Source organism: Cololabis saira, chromosome 12, assembly GCF_033807715.1.
Source record: "Cololabis saira isolate AMF1-May2022 chromosome 12, fColSai1.1, whole genome shotgun sequence".
NCBI lineage: Eukaryota > Metazoa > Chordata > Actinopteri > Beloniformes > Belonidae > Cololabis > Cololabis saira.
The window spans coordinates 22911172-22935407 of NC_084598.1; the positions used below are offsets into that span (position 1 = coordinate 22911172).

At 41.2% G+C, this 24236-nt stretch overlaps 1 protein-coding gene across 2 annotated transcripts in view; it reads left to right on the forward strand.

Annotated features, from left to right (window-relative positions):
* LOC133456455 (ERC protein 2) overlaps nt 1-24236 on the forward strand; it is a 211029-nt gene that overhangs the window by 142592 nt on the left and 44201 nt on the right. Inside the window, exons 14-15 of one of the 2 annotated variants that reach the window (XM_061734932.1) lie at nt 1960-2121; nt 10854-10918. In XM_061734932.1, coding sequence (XP_061590916.1) covers nt 1960-2121; nt 10854-10880 — 189 coding nt within the window. In that variant the 3' untranslated portion in view covers nt 10881-10918. Of the gene's footprint in view, nt 1-1959; nt 2134-10853; nt 10919-24236 lie in introns of both variants that reach the window. The other variant, XM_061734931.1, reaches the window with a different exon arrangement.

Genomic DNA, 24236 nt, shown 5'->3' on the forward strand with positions numbered 1-24236 from the left:
CCAAAGCTACTAATTAATATTAATTAATGCACATTCCACCTCACAGGCATTTTATGTGTGAACACCTTCTGGAGGCACGCATGCTGGAATTAGTTTGTCGGAAATGTGTGTGTACGTGTGTATGTGTTTGGATTAAATGCGGGTTGTCTTGACCACACAACAAGACTCGTCCTGAGGCAATCCATCACTCCATTCATGTGTGTTTGTCTCAAGTCGTTAAATATTAAATGTGAGCTTGCACACAAACACATACACATACACATACACATACATATACATATACATATTCACATGAAGTTACACATACATACACATGAAGTTACACATACACACATGCAAATACACAAACATATTCTCTTACACACTCACATGACGTTACACACACACATATACACATACACAAACACATTCACATACACAGGAAGTTACAAAGACACATACACATTCACATACACATGCAAATACACACAAACAGGTTAAGTATTCTTCTTATGCTACCAAATATGGTTATTTTGGGTTATCACGAAAAAGTACTAAGCTTCTTATTATATTATGAGCAACAAGTAACAAGTAAACTCATTAGCGATTTTGACTCACTGCCAAAGAATGATTTCAAAAATGAGAGACACAGATTTAATAACAGAAAATTAGCAGTGTGGAAAATTCATTTAAAAACATTTGATAAGGATAAGCACTGTGATAAGGCTGTAAGAGAGCCTCCTCCCCTCACTGAAAGGTGACAGCTTTGCAACTGTTAAACCCAGCCAGCCACACCCACTCACACCTGCTAATGTCTATACCTGGGGTCATGAAAAGCTGTGCATAACAAGCTAGCCTTTTACAGCTTTAACAATGGGTCTGGTGTCCATCTTAGACCCCACCCCAACTTCACCCCCAACTACCACCCCATCTTATCTCCTGCTCTTCTCCAATTTAAGCTAATTACTATCCTCTTGAATACCAGCCACATCCTCTCCTGTGATCCTGACTGGCTCGTTTCCTCAGTCATTAGGCTGCAGCTTCTTATCGCGGCGCTCATGTCCCCGGGCCGCTAACTACTGTAACACCATCTCCCTCCTATCTTCACAGCTGAGTCAGGCTGTTTACTTCTTCTTGCAGCGGCTGTTTCTAATTTAAGCTAGAAAATGCCACAACATTGTGGATGATACAATGTGTGCATATCTTCCCTTGGAGTCATCTTCATTCCATGCAAAATCCCACTGTCCTACCTCCCACTCTGCAATCATACATGCACTCAAGGGAAATATGTACACTTAAGGCAATAATGTTGAGTCTGTCAGTATGTCTGCAGCCACTCTGCGTCTGTCTATCTCTTCAACAGCCAGCCTCACTGCAGTGTGGCTGATTGCTAAAGTTAGTCAGCCTGTTATCTACTTCTGAGGTAATGATTTTGGCAGGATAACAACTTATTCCACTCTCACAGATGCAAATACACAATGGACCCATAGTCTCACTTGGCCATTTAGAGGCCAAAAGATACATACATATTTGAGTGTAATTTTAATCACTGACATCTAAAAGTGAGATTGCTTATGCAGAGCAGAATGCTTGTGGCCTCAGGCTACACAAATCTCTAACTAACTGTACTTATGAGGATTTGTCTAATCAAATCAAATCATAATCTGCAACACTGATGATATTTGACAGACTTACGATATATTCATCTGGCGTTCTGACTAACACAATTTATGACCTGTCAAATGTTATCAGCGCAACAGTTTTTATCTTCTTTGATGGCTTTCAACATAGTTTCTCTCATCCAAAAATTCCTCAGCCTAATCATCCTAAAACCCGGAGAACATTTTCACGAAACAAATAAGTAGTGTTAGGAAAATAAGTGGCTGTGTGTGTATGCGTGTTGTAATTATGTATTTTTAATGTTCTTGTTGCTTGGTTTTTGCATACAGTATATCATTCTATTCTTTTTATTTTTTTCAGACTCAGAGCAGAATGAAGCTGATAGCAGATAATTATGAGGAAGATTACATCCAGCCACAACATCATCCGCATCATTCCCACCATTCGCACCCAGTAAATGTGCATCACCGGAGTCTGCCAAGAGGGTTCCCCCACGCCAATCACCGACCACCTGTGGACCAGGTCAATATAAATGTGCGAATCACACAGATACACAACCACCCTGAGACAGCATTTCAACTTTGGGCTTGTTTACACAAGTTGACATGTTGTGGGTTCTAATTTTTATGCCTTTTGAAGTTGATGCAATTTCATATCTGTCATATTCACCACGAGTCAGTTGTGGTTTGATTTGACAGCATAAAATTTCCAGTCTCCCTTCTCTGTCTCTTCTCCCTCAAACCCCAATGCTTCCTGCCAAGTTACAGTTATTCACATTATTTAGATTACAGGCCCGAAGGGGAAACCTGCCAAATGAGTGCTTTTGATTGATGAGATTTGTATATGAGATTAGTTTATTCATCATTCAACTCCCATGCAGGCTTCCTCCTGTCTCGCCGAGTATGATATCCACACCACCCTCAAGACACACCTGATGTGTCTGAGGAGAGCTTAAAAAGAACAGACTGTTGTTGTTTTCAGCACAGCAGCTGAGCTGCGGTAGCACCCAAGTGAGCACAAGCATGTGCTTGCCTGTGCGTTTGTAGATGCACAGGAGTATATGTTTACACTCCTGAAAGTGCTTATGGGATAAAGCCACAATCAAAGAAAACCAGAGAAGAATGTGCTGTCCACCCATTAGAGTATAAAAGCTTCTTGCAATTTGAATGTAATTCAAACTCATCACGGCTCCATTGTTATGATTGGGGGGATTCCAAGCTATGAAAATATGCATGTCCAAGTGACTAAAAGAGGAATATCTGGAAGTTTCCACTTGGATCTAAATTCCAATGTATTCTCTATTCAAATGCACCCTTGCATGTTTCAACACTTTAAATGTATGCACATGCTTAAAAATACCATGAGAATATGTGGAAGCACAGTGTTGCTGGTTCCAGTCATTCATAGCTTTCCATGCCTTAAACTATTTTTGATTCTTGAAAAAATAAAATAGTATGTTAATACTTGCATAACTGTTTTTTTCTTCTCTAACTGAGGAATCTTGAATGACACCGTATACTCTGTAGGGTATACATTTGCATTATTTTCAAGGCATATAAAGAATCTACATTTAATTCTGAACATAAGAGGATTTAGAAGGAGGAAAGTGTAATGGAGCATAACATTCCTGAGATGTAATTTTGAATCCCAATATAATGTGATATAATTTAATCCGACATCCTTAAATCAAGCAATTAAGATTCATTATTTTTGAATGACTTCCAACTACAGTAGTGTTTATTGAATTTTGCAGAAGATCTTTTTTTTTCAATTTCTCTTCTTTTCTTTCTTTTTTCTGGCACAAATTACCCTCTTTCACATCACAAATGTCTTCGCTCTAATATGACAGTGCTGCTTTATTGCAGTCTTGTTTGTTGTCGGTCCAAGTGTTTGACATTTGAAACATCAGCTTTCTGCAAGTGATACAACTTTTTTTGAAGTTGGATGGAGGCAGCTGTAGCAAAGGAAGCACTGGGAAATCAGTGTGGGCACATTGGCTGAGCAAAACTCATGTAAAGTTTACTTGATCTGACTTTGCTTTAATCATTTATTTATATATTTGTGGAAAAATGAAAGCTGAGGTTTCTAATGGGTCTACAAAAAGAAATTATAAGTCACGACATACAGTATCAGACAGTGCCTACAAATAATTGAAAATTACATGAATGACATCATTTTAGTGATGTCATGCTGCGGGGTCTGTTGAATGGATTAGATTAATTTTACTTTTATTGTTGCTTTATTTAAAAGCCTAAATCAAATAAAGACTACTGTTTTTTTCTGCTGACTGTCAGACACCGTAACAAACAGTGGGTGCTGTTTCCTTGCCTGATCAAATGAGATTTCCAGTCTGATACACTTAAATTGTTACTTTTTCAAAGGTCCGCCATTTGGACCACCATGCTGTGTAAACTTGGTAAAACTTTAAGTGGTAGCATGACAAATGACTTTCAGCACCTGAGATTAAAGTACACAGAGGAATGGAAACAATGTGCAACCATGGGCTTCACGCTCTAGAGAAGACATAACATTTGTTGCCTCACTTTCCAGTGTAAATTTGTATGAGAAGTCAGCAATGAAAGCAAATATTCAAAGCATTGATATCTTACATTGAAAAAGATGTGGTTGTCATGAAAGCAGTTTAAAAGCTTGGCTTTACCAGGATACTGAAAACAATCAGGCCCACAACTGCAGATGCTTTGCAGAGTTAGATTCCCAGTTTGTATCATTTATTGTTTTGGCACTTCTGCAACTGTTGTTTTTCACATTAAAGTTTACAATATGTGAAAGGATAATGGCCTCTCCATTTGTGCTCATGTAAATCTTTGCAGGTGTAGTTGTCATCTTAGTTATGATTTCAAAAAGATGAGATATGCAAGACTTAAAAAAATGTAAAAAAAAAAAAAAAAAAACAATCAAGTGTGTATGGCCGTGTAACCCTGCCCTGCTTACATGAAATCTGCCTTTCAAAACCGGTAACAAGTTCAGCTGCTGATTTCCCATCATCCTGAAGGCTGATTAGGGACAGCGCAATTGATGCTTTTAAAAGAACATATTTTCTGTTTTGTACAACTCATTCTCCTTTTTTGCCTTCTGTGATCTGAATCAGTTGTACCTCATCAAAACATAGGAAATGGTGTTGAGGTTAAGAACATTAATTGCAGCTACTCCTCTGATACTTTTTTCACAACGTTGTAATGCGTTTTGAGTTTGTGATGGGACGTCCATCTACCCATCCACCCATACATCCATTTCCATTAGCTGCTTTAACCCTATGCAGGGTTCTGGGAGTGGGGGCGACATCACCAGGAAAACTGTTGGGTGCAACCATGTACAGGATGCCAGTCGGAGCATTAATGCATGAAAGTTTTGAATCATGTCCCTGTAAGGCCAAAAACATGAAATACAGTTGTGTTCCTTGGGTGAAGATGAGTGATGTTGGTTTATGCTATATTAGATTTTATAACAAAGTAAAAGTTTCATAGATCTCAGTTTGTTCCAATCTTCACCAACATCGGTAATGAGATTAAGAAAAATTCAGAAACAATTCTCCAGTTTTTAAAATCAATTAACTATTATTTATTTTTTTAACATTCATTCATTCCAGGCTAGTTTGAGGCAAAACTACGTAATAGAAAATTAGGTTAAATCTCAGATATGTTTTGATCTATCCAACCGCGTCGACAATGGAGGCAGAGAATATGGTCCACTCGGACTGGATGTCCCCCGCCTCCCCCGGGATCTGAGAAAAGTTCACTCGGAGGTGAGAGTTGAAGATGTCCCTGACAGAGGGCTCAGCCAGACGTTCCCAACAGACCCTCACAATCCGTTTGGGTCTGCCCGGTCTGTCCAGCCTCCTCCCCTGCCAGCGCATCCAACAGTAGACAGCTCAGCCCCTCTCTTCACCCGAGTGTCCAAGACATGCGGCCGAAGGTCAGATGAAACGACAACAAAGTCGATCATTGACCTCCGGCCTAGGGTGTCCTGGTGCCACGTGCACTGAGCCGCGGCTCGGGCGATCCTGGAGGCAAAAACCCAGGTCTGGGAGGAGTTCGGGGAGGCCATGGAGGAAGACTTTCGGTCGGCCTCGAGGAAATTCTGGCGGACCGTTCTGCGCCTCAGAAGGGGGAAACGGTATTCTGCCGGCACCGTTTATGGTGTGGGTGGGGAGGTGTTGACCTCGACTGGGGACATCGTCGGACGGTGGAAGGAATACTTCGAGGATCTCCTCAACCCGACTGACATGCCTTCCACTGGGGTAGCAGAGAGTGGGGACTCTGGGGCGTGCTCATCCATCACCCAAGCCGAGGTCACTGAGGTGGTTCATAAGCTCCTCAGTGGCAGGGCACCGGGGGTGGATGAGATTCGCCCTGAGTACCTCAAGTCTCTGGATGTCGTAGGGCTGTCTTGGTTGACACGCCTCTGCAACATTGCATGGAGGAAGGGGACAGTGCCGCTGGAGTGGCAAACCGGGGTGGTGGTCCCTCTCTTTAAAAAGGGGGACCGGAGAGTGTGCTCCAACTATAGGGGGATCACACTTCTCAGCCTCCCCGGGAAAGTCTACGCCAGGATACTGGAGAGGAGAATACGGCCGATAGTTGAACCTCGGATTCAGGAGGAACAATGCGGTTTTTGTCCCGGTCGTGGAACACTGGACCAGCTCTACACCCTCCGCAGGGTGCTCGAGGGTTCATGGGAATTTCTCCAACCAGTCTACATGTGTTTTGTGGATCTGGAGAATGCATTTGACGGTGTCCCTCGTGCCATTCTCTGGACGGCGCTCAGTGAGTATGGAGTCCGGGGCCCTCTATCAAGGGCTGTCCGGTCTCTGTATGATCGGAGCAGGAGTCTGGTTCGCATTACCGGCAGTAGATCAGACTTGTTCCCGGTGCATGTTGGACTCCGGCAGGGCTGTCCTTTGTCACCGGGCCTGTTCATAATTTTTATGGACAGGATTTCTAGGCGCAGCCAGGGGCCGGAGGGGATCCGGTTTGGGAACCACAGGATTTCGTCTCTGCTTTTTACGGATGACGTTGTCCTGTTGGCTTCATCGGACCGGGACCTTCAGCATGTGCTGGGGCATTTGAGGCCGAGTGCAACGCGACAGGGATGAGAATCAGCACCTCCAAAACCGAGGCCATGGTTCTCCACCGGGAAAGGGTGGCATGCCTTCTCCGGGTGGGTGGGGAGGTCCTGCCTCAGGTGGAGAAGTTCAAGTATCTCGGGGTCTTGTTCACGAGTGAACGATGGAGCGGGAGATTGACGGACGGATCGGTGCAGCGTCCGCAGTTATGCGGTCGATGTACCGGACCGTCGTGGTGAAGAAGGAGCTGAGTCGAAAGGCGAAGCTCTCGATTTACAGGTCAATCTACGCTCCCACCCTCACCTATGGTCATGAACTTTGGGTAGTGAACGAAAGGACAAGATCGCGGATATAAGCGGCCGAGATGAGTTTCCTCCGCAGGGTGGCTGGACGCTCCCTTAGAGATAGGGTGACGGGTTTGGTCACCCGGGAGGAGCTCGGAGTCGAGCCACTGCTCCTTCATATTGAGAGGAGTCAGCTGAGGTGGCTTGGGCATCTGTACCGGATGCCTCCTGGACACCTCCCTAGGGAGGCGTTCCAGGCATGTCCCTCTGGGAGGAGTCCCCGGGGAAGACCCAAGACACGCTGGAGAGACTATGTCTCTCGGCTGGCCTGGGAACGCCTCGGACTCCCCCCGGAAGAGCTGGAGGAAGTGTCTGGGGTGAAGGAAGTCTGGGCATGTCTGCTGAAACTGCTGCCCCCGCGACCCGGGAACGGATAAGCGGCGGACAATGGATGGATGGATGTTTTGATCTATCAAAACCAAATTTGGTGCATGGATTTGGGAATGCAGTTTTGGAGATCACATTTTGGAGATTTTTTTTTTTCATTCAAATCATTATGATGGTCATCTTATTTTTATGACGTGAACGAGTAATAAAGAAACTGTGTCTGGTCTCACTGGGGAGACATATCAGTTTGTCATGTCAGTGTTTAATGGTAATATTGTTTTCACAACCATAACCTTTTAACCAGCTTCTGTCAAAAACTGCTAAGATGATATTCAGGTAAAAATTATGATTTTCACATCTGTTTCAGCCAATTAAAACCAGCTTTGAAGCCTTAAAAAAAGGAAGTGAGATCACGTTTCAGTAATGTATTGACTATAATTAGGTTTAAGCACCCCTTTTTCTAAACTGCTCCAACTAGTTAGGGTTGCTGCAATAAATAAAACCAGTTTTTACTTATCAGTTCAAAGAACCCTGCTTTTAGTATGATCAGACCAAGCTGGCTTGGTGACTGTTCCCTGATGAACTTGTTGCCCTCCAAATCTCTTCTTACAACTGCATTTCTTTTTGGGATGTTGTTTGTTAGTTATTCTTATTAATTGAAGCATGCAAATGTGCTTCAAAAGTAACAAACAGATTTTGTTGACAGGTCAGATATATCTCCACATGGCTTTTTCTCATTATTGATCTTTGACGTCATGAAGAAGTTTAGCAGAGATTGGTGCGAGGCCAGTTTGTATGCGTATGTGTGCATATATACAGTATCATAGTGATTATTTATCTCTTACAATCTTTCTTTTTTCCATTTCTCTTTTATTCCATGTTATATTTCACCTCCCCTGTCTCTTACCCCTTTAACACAACTTTTTTTTATTAATCTTTTTCCCCATCCACCTTCTTTCTCTCCTTTTCTATTTCATACTCAACTTTTGTCTCTCCTTTCCTTCTATCCTTCCCCTTCTAAAAGTAATTACAAATTAAGCTGCAAGCAGCGATGAACGGGCCCTCGCACTCATGCCCTGTATGGACCAATCAAATGAAGGGGGGGCGCGCTTTTTGGAGTCTATCGTTGCCTCGGTAACGCTTTTGACTGAGAAAAGTAATGTGCATCGTCGCAGGATGGAGATGCACATTTTGATGTATAGCACATCTGGGTGCACGTTACGGTTCGGGCCGCATTAACGGCCGAAGAAATGTCATAAATTGCGCCAAAATTACACGATTCATTCAAAATAGCTGACTTCCTGTTCGGTTTCGGCTAAGAGACTTTTCTTTAAGTTGTGACATGATACAGGTGTGTACCGATTTTCGTGCATGTACGTCAAACCGTATTGTTGGGCTTGAGGCACAAAGTTTTCTAGGGGGCGCTGTTGAGCCATTTGGCCACGCCCATTAATGCAAACCATTAAATATCAAATTTTTCACCAGGCCTGGCTTGCGTGCAAATTTGGTGACTTTTGGGGCACGTTTAGGGGGGCAAAAAGGGCCTCATTTCGTCAGAAAAATAAAAACGAGAAGAAAAAAAAATTCCTACAGATACAATAGGGCCTTCGCACTGTCAGTGCTCGGGCCCTAATAAAGCCAGGTCGACTCAAAGTATTTCTGGTTGAGGAATGGTATTCAAAGGATGATTGATGTTGATAATAATCATTATGATGATGAAGAGGTGTGATGCTCACATTCAAGACTACAATGCCTTTTCAAGATGCAGCCAGTGCTGTGAATACCTAAACAGTTACCACAAAAGCATGTTTTTCTGTATCTACATTTGAGCCAAAACAGACACATGAAACTGGTGCATTTCAGACATGTAACAGGACATGGATGTATGGAGCTAAAACAGTCTCAGTATTCTCAAATGTACAGGACGATTCACAAATGCACAGGGTGATGTGGTTGGCTTATGGCTCATGGCTTATGTAAATCTTCCCCCATGTGAAGTGCATTCTTATGACTGGCTGAAACAAGGAAGATATAGGATTGGTTGCAAATCATTACGCCTTTAAAAAGAGACTCTTGTGGGTTGAGGTAAGTCAGGGGTCTCAAAAATTCACACACGAATGCAGCGAAGTCCACAGCCCACAAGCTGTTTGTAAATCAGGTTATATTTGTGTGCGCATCAAAAATACATTTGTGTATCTTATCCTACGCACCTGTGAAACATCCTGTGCATAGTGCATTTGTAAATCTTGTCCGTTGCATTTGTGAATCTTGTTCTGTGCACTTATGAATCATTTTCTGCATTTGTGAATCAGTGAATGCACAAATACACTTTCCAAGGACAAAGTTCTCCAAGTCATCCCCATCCTTAAGCAATACTTCATGTCCCCTGTTAAATTGTAGATGGACCATGTAAGAGGGCAGGTGAGATCGAATTGAAGCAGAAATGCAGCGGAAGCATGAACCCTCTAGAGATCCATCCTGGCTTTATGTCCCAGACTGGAGTTTGTGCAGTTTGACGGGCATGTTGTGTCCATGTTGTTCTCATTTAGGCATGCCAGCGCCACTGCCAGATACTTGGCAACAGTCTCGGAAGGAAATAAAAAGCAGCCATAAAGGGTTAATCAGAGACTGAATTATACAACATTTTCTTTTTGATTGTTTTTCTTAACATGCTGCCTGCCTCAGGTTTATGAGAGGTAGCACATGGTATTTGGCATGTTTGTGTGAATGTGTGTGTATGTATGCATCTATGTGTTTAAACTGGCAGAATGAGCAGTTATACGTCTGGCTCTGTTTACTGGGCCTGTCACAGCCATTCTGCTTTTTTTGCAGTTAGCATCTAGCATACTGCATTTAAAGGCCATTATATCTATAGCTTAGCTGCTTAGGTGTAGCCTACTGCGTTTACCAAGCTTGTCACAACTCCTTATTTCAACAAAAGCCACTGTGGACTGCAGCCAAGACCCTTTCTGTGATTTTTTTGCTCTGGTGTCACATTAGCATAGATCCTGCTTTGCTGAAGCCCATTTTAGCATTACTCAGGCAAGGGTTTGATTGTAGTGAGCTGCCAGTTCATGCTAACCGTCATAATGTTAGTGTCTAAGTGAATTAGCCTTCTTGTTAGCAGGGCTCTTGTCTGCACAGTTTCAGCCCCAAGGAAACCTCTTATGTGTTTAGTTATTGGTTTTTAACAATCACTTTAAGGAAAGCATTTCATGATATCATACCCAACTTCTTTGAAAGAAAGCATGAACAGAATTGTTTTGATTAAAAGTCACAGGGGGGGGTTAGGAATACTATAAGATTCAGCAATGAGTCTTGACTAGTAAAGATAACCATTGGGAAAGCTTTACATATTTTTTTTCTTTCTTTTTTCCTTTTCTCTTTTTGAAGGGCAATATCTTTTACCACACATGACTTTTGATTAAAATTGTATTGTCAATAAAATGTAAGCTGATGTTTAATGGATGACTGATGATGCTTCATCTGTTTACTCACAGGATGATGAAGAGGGAATATGGGCATGATGACAACTACCATGGCAACCTGCATACCTTTTTTCATAGTAAGTTTCTATTACACAGCTAATAATGCTTGCAAGGGAGTCGTTTCAAGCTACTTTAATGATTGTCTATACAATGGACTTCTTCAGTAGGCTTAAGTAACCATTTGCAGGCAACACCGATGGTACCACACTAACCACAGCATTACCCTGCTCTGACAGAGGAGACTGTAATGGAACCTGAGTCCATTCCCACTGCTTGTGAATTTCAGTCAACTAAAAAGCGTCCGTTGATTCAGAAGTTTATGGGTGCTTTCTGTAAAGTGCTCATATGCTGGTTGTGCTGCATATGGTGCATGGACTTTGTGGCTATATAGGTAACTATGTGGTTAAGCTTATACACATCCACATAAAGTGAGTGCACCAGAGCCCATAGGTGATAAAAATGACATGGTGAGAAAAACCAGAGATGGATGAGTCCGTCCCTCTGCACCACTCTTTTTCAGTCATAGTAAAACTTTACCACATCACCACACCCCGTTGTGTGCCAGTGTGTGGGGTAGTTATTCCAATACAACACAGAACAGTCATGGTGTTTTTTTTTTGTTTTTTTTTTCTAAGGCTATGAGCAGAAAATGCATAAAATGAAGAATGCCGAGTCATAAAGAATAATTCCTGTTTTGGGAGTTTTATATCGATGCACCCCTACTGAGACGAGATGCCTTTGAACATGGGCATGCAGAAAGTGGTCTGTGTTGGGGGGGGTAAAGTTTCCTTGGAGTTTAAGTGTTTTGTGTGTGTACATCCATCACAAAGAGAGATGTATAAATGTATAACAGATTCAAACCAAAGGCCTTGCTTTAAAAAGTCTTTTAATCCTGAAAGACTTCTAAAAAAAAAAAGGCTAGCTACATGTATCTACAAAAAAACTTTTATTTCTTAGCCTCTGAAACAAAAAAACATGAAATTAAAAAAAAACATTTGAGATGTAAAACCTTAAGCATTGATTCAAAAGACTAACTTAGCTCTTTTGTTTACCAGAAAAACAAAAAAAGGAAAGAAGGAATTATAGTTGGCTTTTGTTCTTCATACAACATGTGCATGACTCCAGGCTTGAATGATCAAAAAAAGCATGCATGTGGTATCAGGATCAGTTAATAGTGGTTTAAAGTCTGAGTAAGGCAGAATTAAGTGTATTATAGGTTTGTCACATCTAAGAAAAATGTGTCTTTCATTTATTTTAACTTAACATGAGCATTAATAAAAAAGCATCAGTGAATTTTTCCGATTTCTTTTCAAAAACAATATAATTAGTACTTGTTGATCAAAAATAATGGATGGCAGTAGTGGAGCAAATATTGCTTTACATATTAAATCACAAACAAATTGCAGATGATAAATTATTTGTTCAATTCCCAGCTGTGAACTAAGTGCAAATGACAGTAACTGGCAGGTACAGTATATCGTACTGCAATGCATTCGAGTTTTGTGAGCGTGAACATGAGGGCAATGTAATACGGGAAGAAGAAAGTAATCAGGTTATAGCCCCTTTGACATTGGCAGATCCTGCGTTTAACACTCACATTTAGCGGGTCTCCAGTCCTTTTTACATCAACTGACACGTGGTGGCGTGTCGTCAGTGGGATTTGTTAATGACAGGAGGAGGATGTCCATGAGCTCCTCATCCCTAGAGCCGTGGACGTCATAAATCAGCTTGTTACAGAACCGTAATCTGCAATGGCTACTAAAATGACAGACCGTGGCTTTGCAAGAAACAAACTTGGGTAAATAACAAACTGGAGAGCCTCAGAAAGAAGTTATTTGCATTCAGGGAACACAACAGCAGGAGTGGCAGAGGAAGACTGCTGGTCACATTTGTGCAACACAATCTGGGGGAAAGTCGCTATGCAAATCACATTGTTATTCAGCATGGATCCTCCACCCGCTCCATCTCCTGCAACAGACAGCTTTTCTGATGTTGGTAAAGTCAGAGAGGCCAACCAGACAGACAGACACTGGACCGTCCTATTATGTAAGACCACTCGATAACGCCTCCCAAATCTCTTCCCTCCCCTCAACTCGGCTTCAGGCACCGGGGACGCAAAAACACGCCTCGCATACATTGCCCAGCATGCGTTACACATGCGTTCTTCATCCAGGGGCAATTGCGGGGTCTAATATAAAAAAGGCCTTATGATGTATCACTTTATCCCAACTGTCTCCTATAGGGATAGGAATCGAGAACCGGTTCTTGTTGAGAACCGGTTCCCAGTGTTTCAATTCCTTGGAATCGTCTGCCTTTTTTGCAAATGATACCCTTATCAATTCCAGTGGGCGCGAATGACGTCACCACACACGCAGCAGGAAAACATGGCGACAAAGCAGCATAAACGCTCGAAAGTTTGGTTATATTTTACCAAAAAGGATGACAACAGCGCAACTTGCAATACTTGCAATGTGGACATTTCAACAAAGGTAGGAAACTGTTAGAGCTGGCCGGCTGGTCCTTTCCTCTCCCACCTGGGAGCGCGGAGTCGGCCGGACGTGTGGCCAGAAGAGCCGCTCGGCCACGAGGATGATCCAGGCACGCTCCGGCGGACAGCTGCAGCTTGTCAGCTCATCTATGGGAGAAGTTAAAGAGCAGTCTATTGCTAGCTTCTCCTTTTCATCAAGGCAGGGAAGAGTCTGACCATGGCCAGAATAGATGAATATCACTGAGCAGTGACTAAGTTTGTGATGTTGAACATGTTACTGGACAATCTTGTGTAATTGCCACAGAATAATTTGTTATATTTAGTTAATTTCTACAGAAGAATATTTATTTTATTATTATTATTTTATATAAATACACATTTTATATTACAAATCATTTTGTGGGGACCCCCTGGCACACCATCGAGGAGCCCAAGGCTGGGCTCAAGACCTCACTTGTATTTTTTTGTTCAAAGATATAAAACAAAGTTAATGCTAATCGACCTGTTTGTTCTCCTTTTTTCCAAATAAGAATCGATGAAGAATCGAATCGTTAAACAGAATCGACAATGGAATCGGAATTGGAAAAATCTTATCAATTCCCATCCCTAGTCTCCTATATACATTTATAAATTAAATATTCAACAGAGATGCATATTGGCAGTGATCCGTAACTCTCACATTGACTTTGGCTCTGCTCAACCTAAAGCCACCAAGCATTACATGACCACCTATTTCTGTAACTTCGGTTGTCTCAGTCGACACGCAGGTCTTTAATGTCAGCAGTACACAGTTGGCTCTACACAAAACGAATCCATGGTGTGCAATTTCTAACTTGGCCCTTCGGTCTGGAGTATGCCTCTCTAACAACTGCAGTGCTGCATTATGGCTGTGCTTTTGACAACATTAAAATAGTCATCTCAATATTCCTTGCCAATTTTACGCGGGTTGTCCAAAATCTGAAAATTCTGTCATTTAGGAAAATTTCTGTGATATGATGATTGTTAGCTATCAATACGTATCTAGGCCAATTTATAATATTACAGCAGTGGGGATGGGGTGGCCTCCAATTTCTACCAAGCACCAACCATCTAACTTCTGGGATCAGGCTCATGCGTAATTAAAGGGGACCTATTATGAAAAACAAGTTTTTTCTTGCTTTAAAGGTATTGTGACATCATTTTTAAAATGCTTTTAACACTATTAAAAGTCTTGGCCAACATATCTCAAATGTGTCTAAAAGGTTTTAACTTCACTCTAGTACTCCATTCCTGGCTTTTTATTAGTGTTTTTTTGCGCCGTGAAAAATGCGTCCTTTTCCCTTTTTCCTGTCAATCATTGCCCCGCTCCTCCTCCAAACCTCCTCCTCCAACCAACTGCTACACACTTCTGCCAGCGTCTCCACCATGGATGTATTATATAACGGGTCTCCACACACACGCGCGCACACCGACCACAAACACCCACACACACAGCCCAGACAGGGCGACTACAGCCCGGGGATGAAGTCCGTGCGCACACCGAACCGGACTTCTAACAGCGGCGTCGGAGAGTTAAGCCGGGAGCGACAGGCGAAGCATGCACAGAAAAGCAGCACGGCGAAGTAGTCCACCGCAAACAATCATAAAAATAAAGGCATGCAAGCAGCAGGGTCCCCTTATCTTAAGTCCAGTCAGTGGCCGCGGGTCTTCTTAGCAGTTGTCCTCCGGTGATTAGAACAAAAGAGGCTCTAAACAGCTCCGTGTTAAGCCTGATTTATGGTTCCGCGTTAAATCGACGCAGAGCCTACGCCGTAGGGTTCAGCGTACGTTGCGCGTCGCCGCGTAACCCTATGCCGTAGGTTCTGCGTCGGTGTAACGCGGAACCATAAATCAGCCTTTATGGTGCGCTGGAGAGGAGAGGAGGCAGGGAGCTGGGTGGAGGGGGCGGTGATTTACGTAACGGCCCGCCACCAAACCACATGCACCGTTTTTGCATAGTTATGCGGAAAGTCCCAGAAAGCACACAATACACTGAATGTTAAAAGTTTGTTGTTTTTTGGGTGTAATTGATGTCAAGACACAAAAAATCAAGAAAAATGTGTTTTTCATGTCACAATCCCTTTAACATATATAAAGTGGTCTCCCCTCAGCCTGCCAACTCAGAGAAGGAGGAAAGCAACCAAATTCTGCAGTGTCTGTACAGCCCAGGATGAGCCATCCAGTGTGATGTGGCTTCTACGAGCCGTTCAGATTCTGCTCACTATCGTTACGTAACCAAAATGCAAACCATGCCCACAACTAAACACTGTGTCCTAACTGCATGCGAGCGTCCAACTATCGTGTCGCACTGCGTGACATTGGATGCTCTCTGTCCATCTCCCTCCAGCCAGCTGCCACTTTATTGAGGTTTTTGTAGTGAAATGAGGAGGTATCATAGAGATAACTTCTCATTTCAACTAACTGGATCAGCCAGTTCCTCATCCATGACTGTTTCCTACAGCGCTTTCAACCAACTTTCAACGCAAGCGAGAGGAAGAAAATAGAAGACAAATGTTCAGCTTAAAACGGCGTGCTGCGCAGCGTTGCATCGCTGCATCGCTGCGTCGCTGCGGCCAGTTAGGACAGTCCAATAGAAAATAAAGCAATGGAATTGATTTTGTCGCTGACGCTCGCTAGCATCGTATGCAGTTAGGACATGGTTTAATAGTGTACGCAGCCGGCTGCTCTTCTGCCCACAGCGATGCTTTGTGCCCGTCCCTGCTACACGTCATTCAGGCAGCCAATCAGCATAGAGCCTCATTATCATAGCCTCCCCGCCCACTCAGATCCCGCATAGATAATGAGGTTAGAGAATGGGAAGATAAAGACATGGATCAGAGGCTGAATTTCTAATTTATTTAGAAAAAACAATCAAAAGCTTGTTTTTAAGACATTTAAGGCCTGTTTAAAATAAGATATTACATGCCATAATAGGTCCCCTTCAAGATTTGTTGCAGTTCCTTGACTGACCATGGCAGGATATACCAGATGAGGAAGAAGGGGCTTCAAAACCACTTTTCACAATCCTGTGGGTCACATGACCTAATGCTTTATCCATTGTTGTATACACTCTATGATTCCTACTCAACAATTCCTGTTTATGAAAGAGGTATTTAAGATTTGCCCAAAGAATTCCTGAGCAGAAAAAAGCAAAAGTTGTTTTCAGCAACTATTGCTTGACATATACTGTACAGTCATGTGGAAATAAAAGTGCATCCTCTATCACTTCTAAGGTTTTACTTTTCACTGCGTAGTAAAAAAACAAATATGGTCCTTATTAGGTCATACAGTTAGATAACTAAAGCCTAGGATGAACAACAACTCATTAGTACTTTTGTTAATTTAATAAAAGTTAAAATGCAAAAGCAAAGTCTTGCAACTTACATAGTAATTAAAAGGTTATATCCGGCAAGGCATTGCTACTCAAATGCAGTCAGTTAACTGTTTATTAGTGTCTTTAAAAATCCCCTCAGTTAAAGCAGAACATGAGATGGAGCATTCAGAAGTGTGTTAACGAATGCCTGAATGCTCCATACCAGCTGATATCTAACATGGAATCTTGCAGGAACAATTGATGCTGCTCAACAATCTGGGAATGTTTGCGAGGCCATTTCAAAACGATTTGAGATCCATCTTTCTACAGTGCTGAAGATTATTCACAAATAGGAAACTGTCAAAACATCAAGTTCACCATGTCTTGGTTTAAGAAAATGGTAGACTATATTAAAAGTTAAATCTGAAGGCTTGTGTAAAAGTTCAGATATATCTCTTTCACTTCATTATGTCTTGAATTATGATGGATAACTTGTCAGACTTTCATGGTGGAAGGGTCATGATTTGATTTAGTTTTGCAACAACAGGACCTGAAATCTTTACATCCATTGAGTCAGCCATGAAATCCTTTGTATATGAAAGTATCCTGGAGTCAAATGAAAGGGCATTTGTCCAAGAGCTAAAGTTTGGGAGTAATATTGTCATTTTCTAGGAAAATGATCCCAAACACATGCAAAATCTGCAACAGAATGTTTTGACAGAAAAGAATCCACGTTTTGCAATGATCCAGTCAGTTTGGTTTACTGAACCATGAGGTATATTTAGTTTGTCACACGTTGCTTCTGTATTTTGCCTTTGGTTTTGTTCCATACATAATGTGATAGTGTAATGTGTTGTATGCTGTTTAACATCTGATCGGGATCACATTCTATTTAATTATGTTTTGATACAAAAAGAAATCGAAAGCGTATTTAATTTTTCTAATTACTTTAACAAGTTGCCATCCAAACATTTGAATTTGCTTTAGTCTGACTATTTACATGGGAAAGACTGAAGAGACAGAGGAGGGAAGAAGATGTAGAAAATGGAAAGGGAAAGTCTATATTTATGTGTGAATGAGAGAGAAAACCAAACAGTATGGTACACTCATAGTTTCCAGTGCATCCCATTCTGTCATCCACAGGTGGACCATCACAAGAAGATTCTGTGTCTAACCTCAATGACTTAGTAGTTGTGTATTTTGCCCAAGCCTTTTGCTTTTGGGATTAAGAGTCATATAGCTTGTGTATGAGAAAATGGTTTGTCTTCCATCAGTGCAAAGCGTTTGTGCTCATTTCGATGATGTGCGTGCATTTGCAAGTGTGTGCGTGCCTGTGTTCAAGAGTGTTGCTGAGCTATACTGCATCGGAGCAGCCCACATAGCCTTTAATCCAGTCCATGTGTGCCGAGAATGCAGCAGTGTCAGGATTCACTGTAATGAAACAGACCACACTGCCCCCTTTCTTCTTCCCTTTCCATCTCTCCACCTTTTTCCATTTCTCCTTTTCTTTCCACCTTTTACAGGGTTTAGCTTTGCTCTCCTCTGACTCATATTCCTCAAGGTAAACCTTAATTTTAGGCTACACCTAGCACACTGGTTGAGTAACTTCAATCAGTTTATCACGATGGGGTGAGTTTATCATGCATATCTGTATGTGTGGGGGTATTAGAGGCTTTTATCCTAATCTAATAGAATAAGCCCACCGCATTAGCCTTTAGTGCAAAGTGGTGTTGTGGCTAGCGATATCAGTGCTGCTCATCTATCCACTCCTGTTATTCTGGCAGTGCACAGCTCGACTGCAGCTAACGTGTTTTAGCCATTCTCAATGGAGGAACAGATGGGAGCCATTCAGCTGTATGTAGCTACGGTGCAATAAGGCCATACCTAATCCCCATTTCCTGTTCCTGAGTGAGCCCTCCCTAATATGAGAAAACAGAGATGACAGCACAGATAGAGAAATAGCTGGGAATCTTGGTGTCTGTGTGCATGTGTGCACATCGGTGTCTCAGCACCAGGCTGCAATTTTAATTCCTCACAAACCTCAGTGCTGAGTTTAGTTGGCAAGTCTGATTTCCAAACATCCAGGTGTGAAAACACATTGACTAGCAATTTTCTTTTTTTTTTTTCATTTCTTTCTTTTTTTTTGTCTTTGAGGATACTCAACTCTGATTGGTTCATTGATGTTGTATATATCCTGCTGCTGATTACAGAGATTTTGTTTACACTGTGGCCTCTTGGAACCTCTTCTAATGAAACAAGAATGTCCTTTTGGACGAAGAGTGCAGGGGGAAAAAAGAAAAAGAAAGAAAGCTTTAGATGTAAAAATGAAGATCACGAGGCCAAAAGAGTGAAGAAGAGTTAAGGTTGAGGGGAAGAGATGTTCTGAGAACATTATGCTTTTATCCCACCGTGAAGTTATTTGTACTCAATAAAGCAATAAAAAGCTGAAAGGCTTTTCAACTTTGTAAAGAAATACGTTTGCATATATGTTTGTGCATGACAAAATGTCTGTGTGCAAGCAGGTAATAAGGTAATCCTCAAGTTCAAATCCGATGTAGTTTTGTCTATATAAAAAAATATAAAGTGTCTTCATGTCTGTATTTTATATGTTGATGTGTGCCCCTACTCTTTTATATAATCTGCAAGACTATAACAGATATAGGGCAGCAAATTCATTTTCAGTCATTTTCAGTTCCAATTTATCCTCAGTTACCACTGAATAGTAACAGGGATTTGAAATCATGTAGATATTACTAACTGTCCCTTTAGGAAGGTTATTGACTGTACATGCCCTCTCCCTCATGCTGCCATACAACCTACAGTACAACGACGCTGCACCAGAAAAAAAAAAACTAAAACCTGGATGAATAATGAGGAAATAACAGCATCGATGTCAAGAACAACATATTATACATTAATAGCAATAATGAACAATGATCTTGCTTAGTAACGTGTACACCAGAGAAGTGGTTCCCAAACTTTTTCTGGTGGGCCCCCCTTTGGTTTTGATGGTTTAGCCTTCTTACCTTGACAGTTAAGTTTAGCTGGACACAGCTTTGATTTGATAGCTGAAGAGCGAGTTTTGTCCAGGATAGCTATTTTATTTCCAGCGGGCGAGCTAAATAAACAAGTTGATTGCAGGTGTCTTTACTGTGACACTCAAAATTAGCAGGACAGACCGAGCTGCTCTGAACTGAATTAGCTCATGTCTTATCGGCACTACTTACTACATTCTTTATGCATTATTTTCTACTCCTGTTATTTTTTTTTTAACTTCTCACTACCATATGGATAGCTACTCTTCATTTTGATAGACACGCTGTCAGAGAGAACAGAGGGGGGTAGAGGCGAGGCCCCTTTAGAGAGTTCTCTGCCGGCCGACCACTGCCATTGCAAATTTTCCTCATTGTCACTGCTCTGTGCCCCCTTCTGGCTTGGGGCCCCAAGCATTTACCCGGTCTGCCTGTTGGCAAGCAGTGCCTCTCATTATGCTACCACTCTCCAAGCATTCATTTTTTCATTCATTTATACTGCAAACCCCCCTGCAATGACTCTGCACACCCCCTAGGGGCTATGCCCCCCACTTTGGGAACCACTGATCCAACGCATGCTTGAAATGCGGCTTTTGGTCAATCTTGAAAGAACCAATTAAAAACCTTCACAGATCAAAAAGTGCTTTGTAAAGATCCATGAATGCCTTCCAGTTTAAAATGGTTTCAGGGGTCAACAAGACTACAAAGTCACAATATAAATGCAGTCCATTTGCGATTTAAATTTAAACAGGACCGAGGCTTTAACTAGCACGTTGAGTTAATTATCTAATGTGAATTTTAATTTAAGTTTGCTTCCAAAAGAAAATGAGTCCCGGAGCGTTCAAAATTGCAATGCCAGCTTTTAAACTTATGCAATGCAGCATGCCAGATTGAATCTCAAGCATAAACAACAGTTACTCAACACATTAATTAGGCTTTTACAAGATGACAGACGGTGTGATTTCGTAAGGTGCCTGAAGAAATGTTCTCTAAATGTAAACTATTGAATGCGCTGGTCTCAGGCTAGATTCTGTAAACAGTCAGAAATCATTGCTTATCGTAGATCTCCGCATGCAAATCAAATAAAAAAGCACATCAAAAGGCAACATTTATGATTCTGATCAGTTTCTAAAAGTTATCTGAAGGTTGTTTTTTTTTTTTGGATACCTCAATTTTATATCAACTTATTCAAGCTGTTTCCTCGCTGTCAATGAACTAAACATTTTTTTGAATTTCCTTCTAATACTTTGAATTAATATGAATATGTTAATGCATAACACAATTCAGTGCCATGTGTTTTTGGTTATCAGTAAACTATGGCTACAAGGTCAGAAGAGGCGTCTGACCGCGACCATCCTTCAGCCTCCTGTCAGCATCATCGGTCCCTGGAGTCAAAGGTTGTTCCACTACTTGAACATGAATGGAGAGAAGTTATTAACTCAGCAACACCTGAGCACTGATGCCTGTTAGATCTATGTTAGTGCATTTTGAACAAATTTTTATAGAAGTTCAACTGACAACTAAAAATTTACAGTGCATAAGAAATGGAACAAATGAAAATATGGCAATCTGCAGAAACTAGAAAACCCTGACGTAGGCATCCAGTCGTTGACTTTGTTTTCTGTAGCAGAGTGGCATCATGATTAAACTGACAAGAACATATTGCTTTTTAAAGGCCATGCACAATGTTACTTTTAACAGATAAATGAAGAGCAGCGACAGAGTTGCTTTATCATTGTCAGCCCATGAAACTGTAGACAGACATGACCCAGAGACACTTCTTCAGCCTGAGCAGACAAAGGAGGAGGAGGTGGGAAGAAAGAAAGGGGAGGGAGGAAGGCATGGCAGTGCTGTCAGCCATGCAAGATTATTCTTGTTTCCTTTCCTTTATTTTGTGGTTTTCTTGAAGTTGTACAAGGGAGAGGGTAGTGAGTTGCCTGATTTGTGGATCATAAAGCAGTTTGTGTGAGTAACCCCCATTGTCCCACCCACAACACACTCATTACACACGCAGAGACACGGCCACACACAAACACTACCTCATGCAAACTTTCAGAATCGGAAGCAACGCCTAATAGTTGGGTTTTTTGTGATCGTAAGTAAATCCCTACTCATCACTTCTTATCCTTTCAATAAGATGCAGTATCTGTGTGCTGCTCGTTTAATCAAGAGTAAATCCACAAAGCCGTGTGTGGACCACCCCGGCCAGAATATGCAGATCTGAAGAGTTTAGCAGCTACCTTATTGCATACGTTCCACCTCTTCCATCACTCAGCTGCCTATAATGGCCCACTTGACTGTGGTGATAATGGTAGAATCTGGAGATCTGTCTACAAACATTTCCTCTCATAAAGCTCCCCCACTTAGAAGTGAAGAACTGACTTTTAAGACAGGTTTTTAAGTTAATTTGGTGTGATAGCCTGACCACATCTTTCCCTTTTTCCGAGTACAAAGATGAACAATATAGGCTTGCCAAAACATTAGGTCTGAATGGGATTAATTATTATGCTGCAGAGTGCTTTTACTCACACGTCTGTCTAATTAGGCCAGGCAAGGCAAGGCAAGTTTATTTGTATAGCAACATCATGGTGATTCAAAGTGCTTTACAGAGACATTAAAACATCAAATAGTAGACATAAAAAGCATCAGTGGTTAAAATATGATTACATTTTGAAACTCAAGCTTTAAATACCAGTGCAGATTTAGAGCTTTATTCAAATGCAGCTGGAAATAGGTGTGTCTTCAACCTGGACTTAAATACACTGTGTTTCAGCATATCTGAGGCTTTCTGGGAGTTTGTTCCAGACATGTGGAGCATAGAAGCTGAATGCAGCTTCTCCATGTCTGGTTCTGACTCTGGGAACTGATGAAAAACGGGATCCAGGTGACCTGAGGGGTCTGGAAAGTTAATTCTGGGTCAGGATGTCACTGATGTATTTTGGTCCTAGACCATTCAGAGCTTTATAGACCAGCATCAGAACCGTAAAGTCTATCCTCTGATGGACAGGCAGCCAGTGTGTAGCTGGACCACCACTGTGGTCACTTTTTTGGTCTTAGTGAGGACTCAAGCAGCAGAGTTCTGAATGACTTGCATTAACTCTCAGTCAAAACTCTGTATGGAATGGGATTGTTTCCAGTGACAAGGAATATTTGAAAAACATAGTATACTATTCTGATGTTATCTGCAATTAATTTAAACACATTATCTGTACAATAGTTTGGGCATTTTGGGAAACATTTGGCACTGTACCTGTAAAAAGTATTCAAATTTAATAGAAAAATGAAAAACATTGGAGTCAAGTGTAGAAAAACTTCTCTTAATCTTTGCGACAGATTTTTTTAATTGTAAAATGTGACACATTCTTTGCTAGTAATTCCCCTGTCCTATGTGCCAAGTTAGACCTATCCATAGTAGCAGTCTATCTGTCATCATCTGAAATATATTAAATGAGAGAACATTTGAGCAGTATTTGTTTTTATTTAGGGCCTTCTTAAGTGAAGAAGAAAATCTGCTATGGTTACCTGTATGCTGCAGCTTCTTTATTTTCAGGAGCAGAGTCGCAGGAGAGCATCAGGGACATGGCCTACTGTGAATTTCCAGCATGATGCACATAAAACATATTGCGAGTGTTTCCGCACTTTCTTGAAAAGATAATTTTACAAATATTCCATGTAGCACATGTTCTCATCATCCTTTGCTTCCAGCAGCATCAACACAAGCGTTTGACAACATCGTTCTGCCGTTTGCAGCTGTCCAAGAAACATCAGCATCGTTATGTGGAAATCATTTAAGTTCAGAAGCGTATAATTCTGGTGCAAGTCATAATTTAGAAACCATTCTCAGCTGGAAATAGTTTTCCATTCCTCTCCATACACATAGCCCAGTAGAAGAAAATAATGTACAAATAAAAATAACAGATGCACAATTCATCATGGCTGTAATAAATTAATAATTGCATAGTGTATTATTGTAAACGTCATTAGCTACAAAGCGTTAAAATACAGTCTTCATCATGAGGCTAATGCTGATGTGAAATAAAGTAGCAAATTATCAAGATTTCATAACTTTATGTGGAAAAGTGGTTAAAAGATTGCAAGTGAAGGGCTGTTTATTCAGAGTCAAAAATTATTGTGAGATCAAGTAGTGGCATCTCTTTTAAAGATAAACTTTATTTGAGACTCATATATTGAAAATATAATTTTTTGACTAAACACTTCATTGTATAGCACCGCTATCATATTAACTCAACAAATCATAAAAAGTACATCGGTAAAGATTTCCCAACAAAATGTCATGATTTCATGACTACAATAATTAGTGCAAGAAAATATTGAGTCATACCTTTCTCATAATTGTTGTAATTTTCATAATTGTCAATGATTGCAAAGCGTTTTTAATTCATGTGCCTTGGTTTACAAGCTCCAAATCCTAATGTCAGGTAATAACACTATGAAATGAACATAAAACATTTGATTGGACGGGCGTAAACTTGTCAATTACATTTATATGGAACTGAATACAAATGTTCCACACTATTATTGCA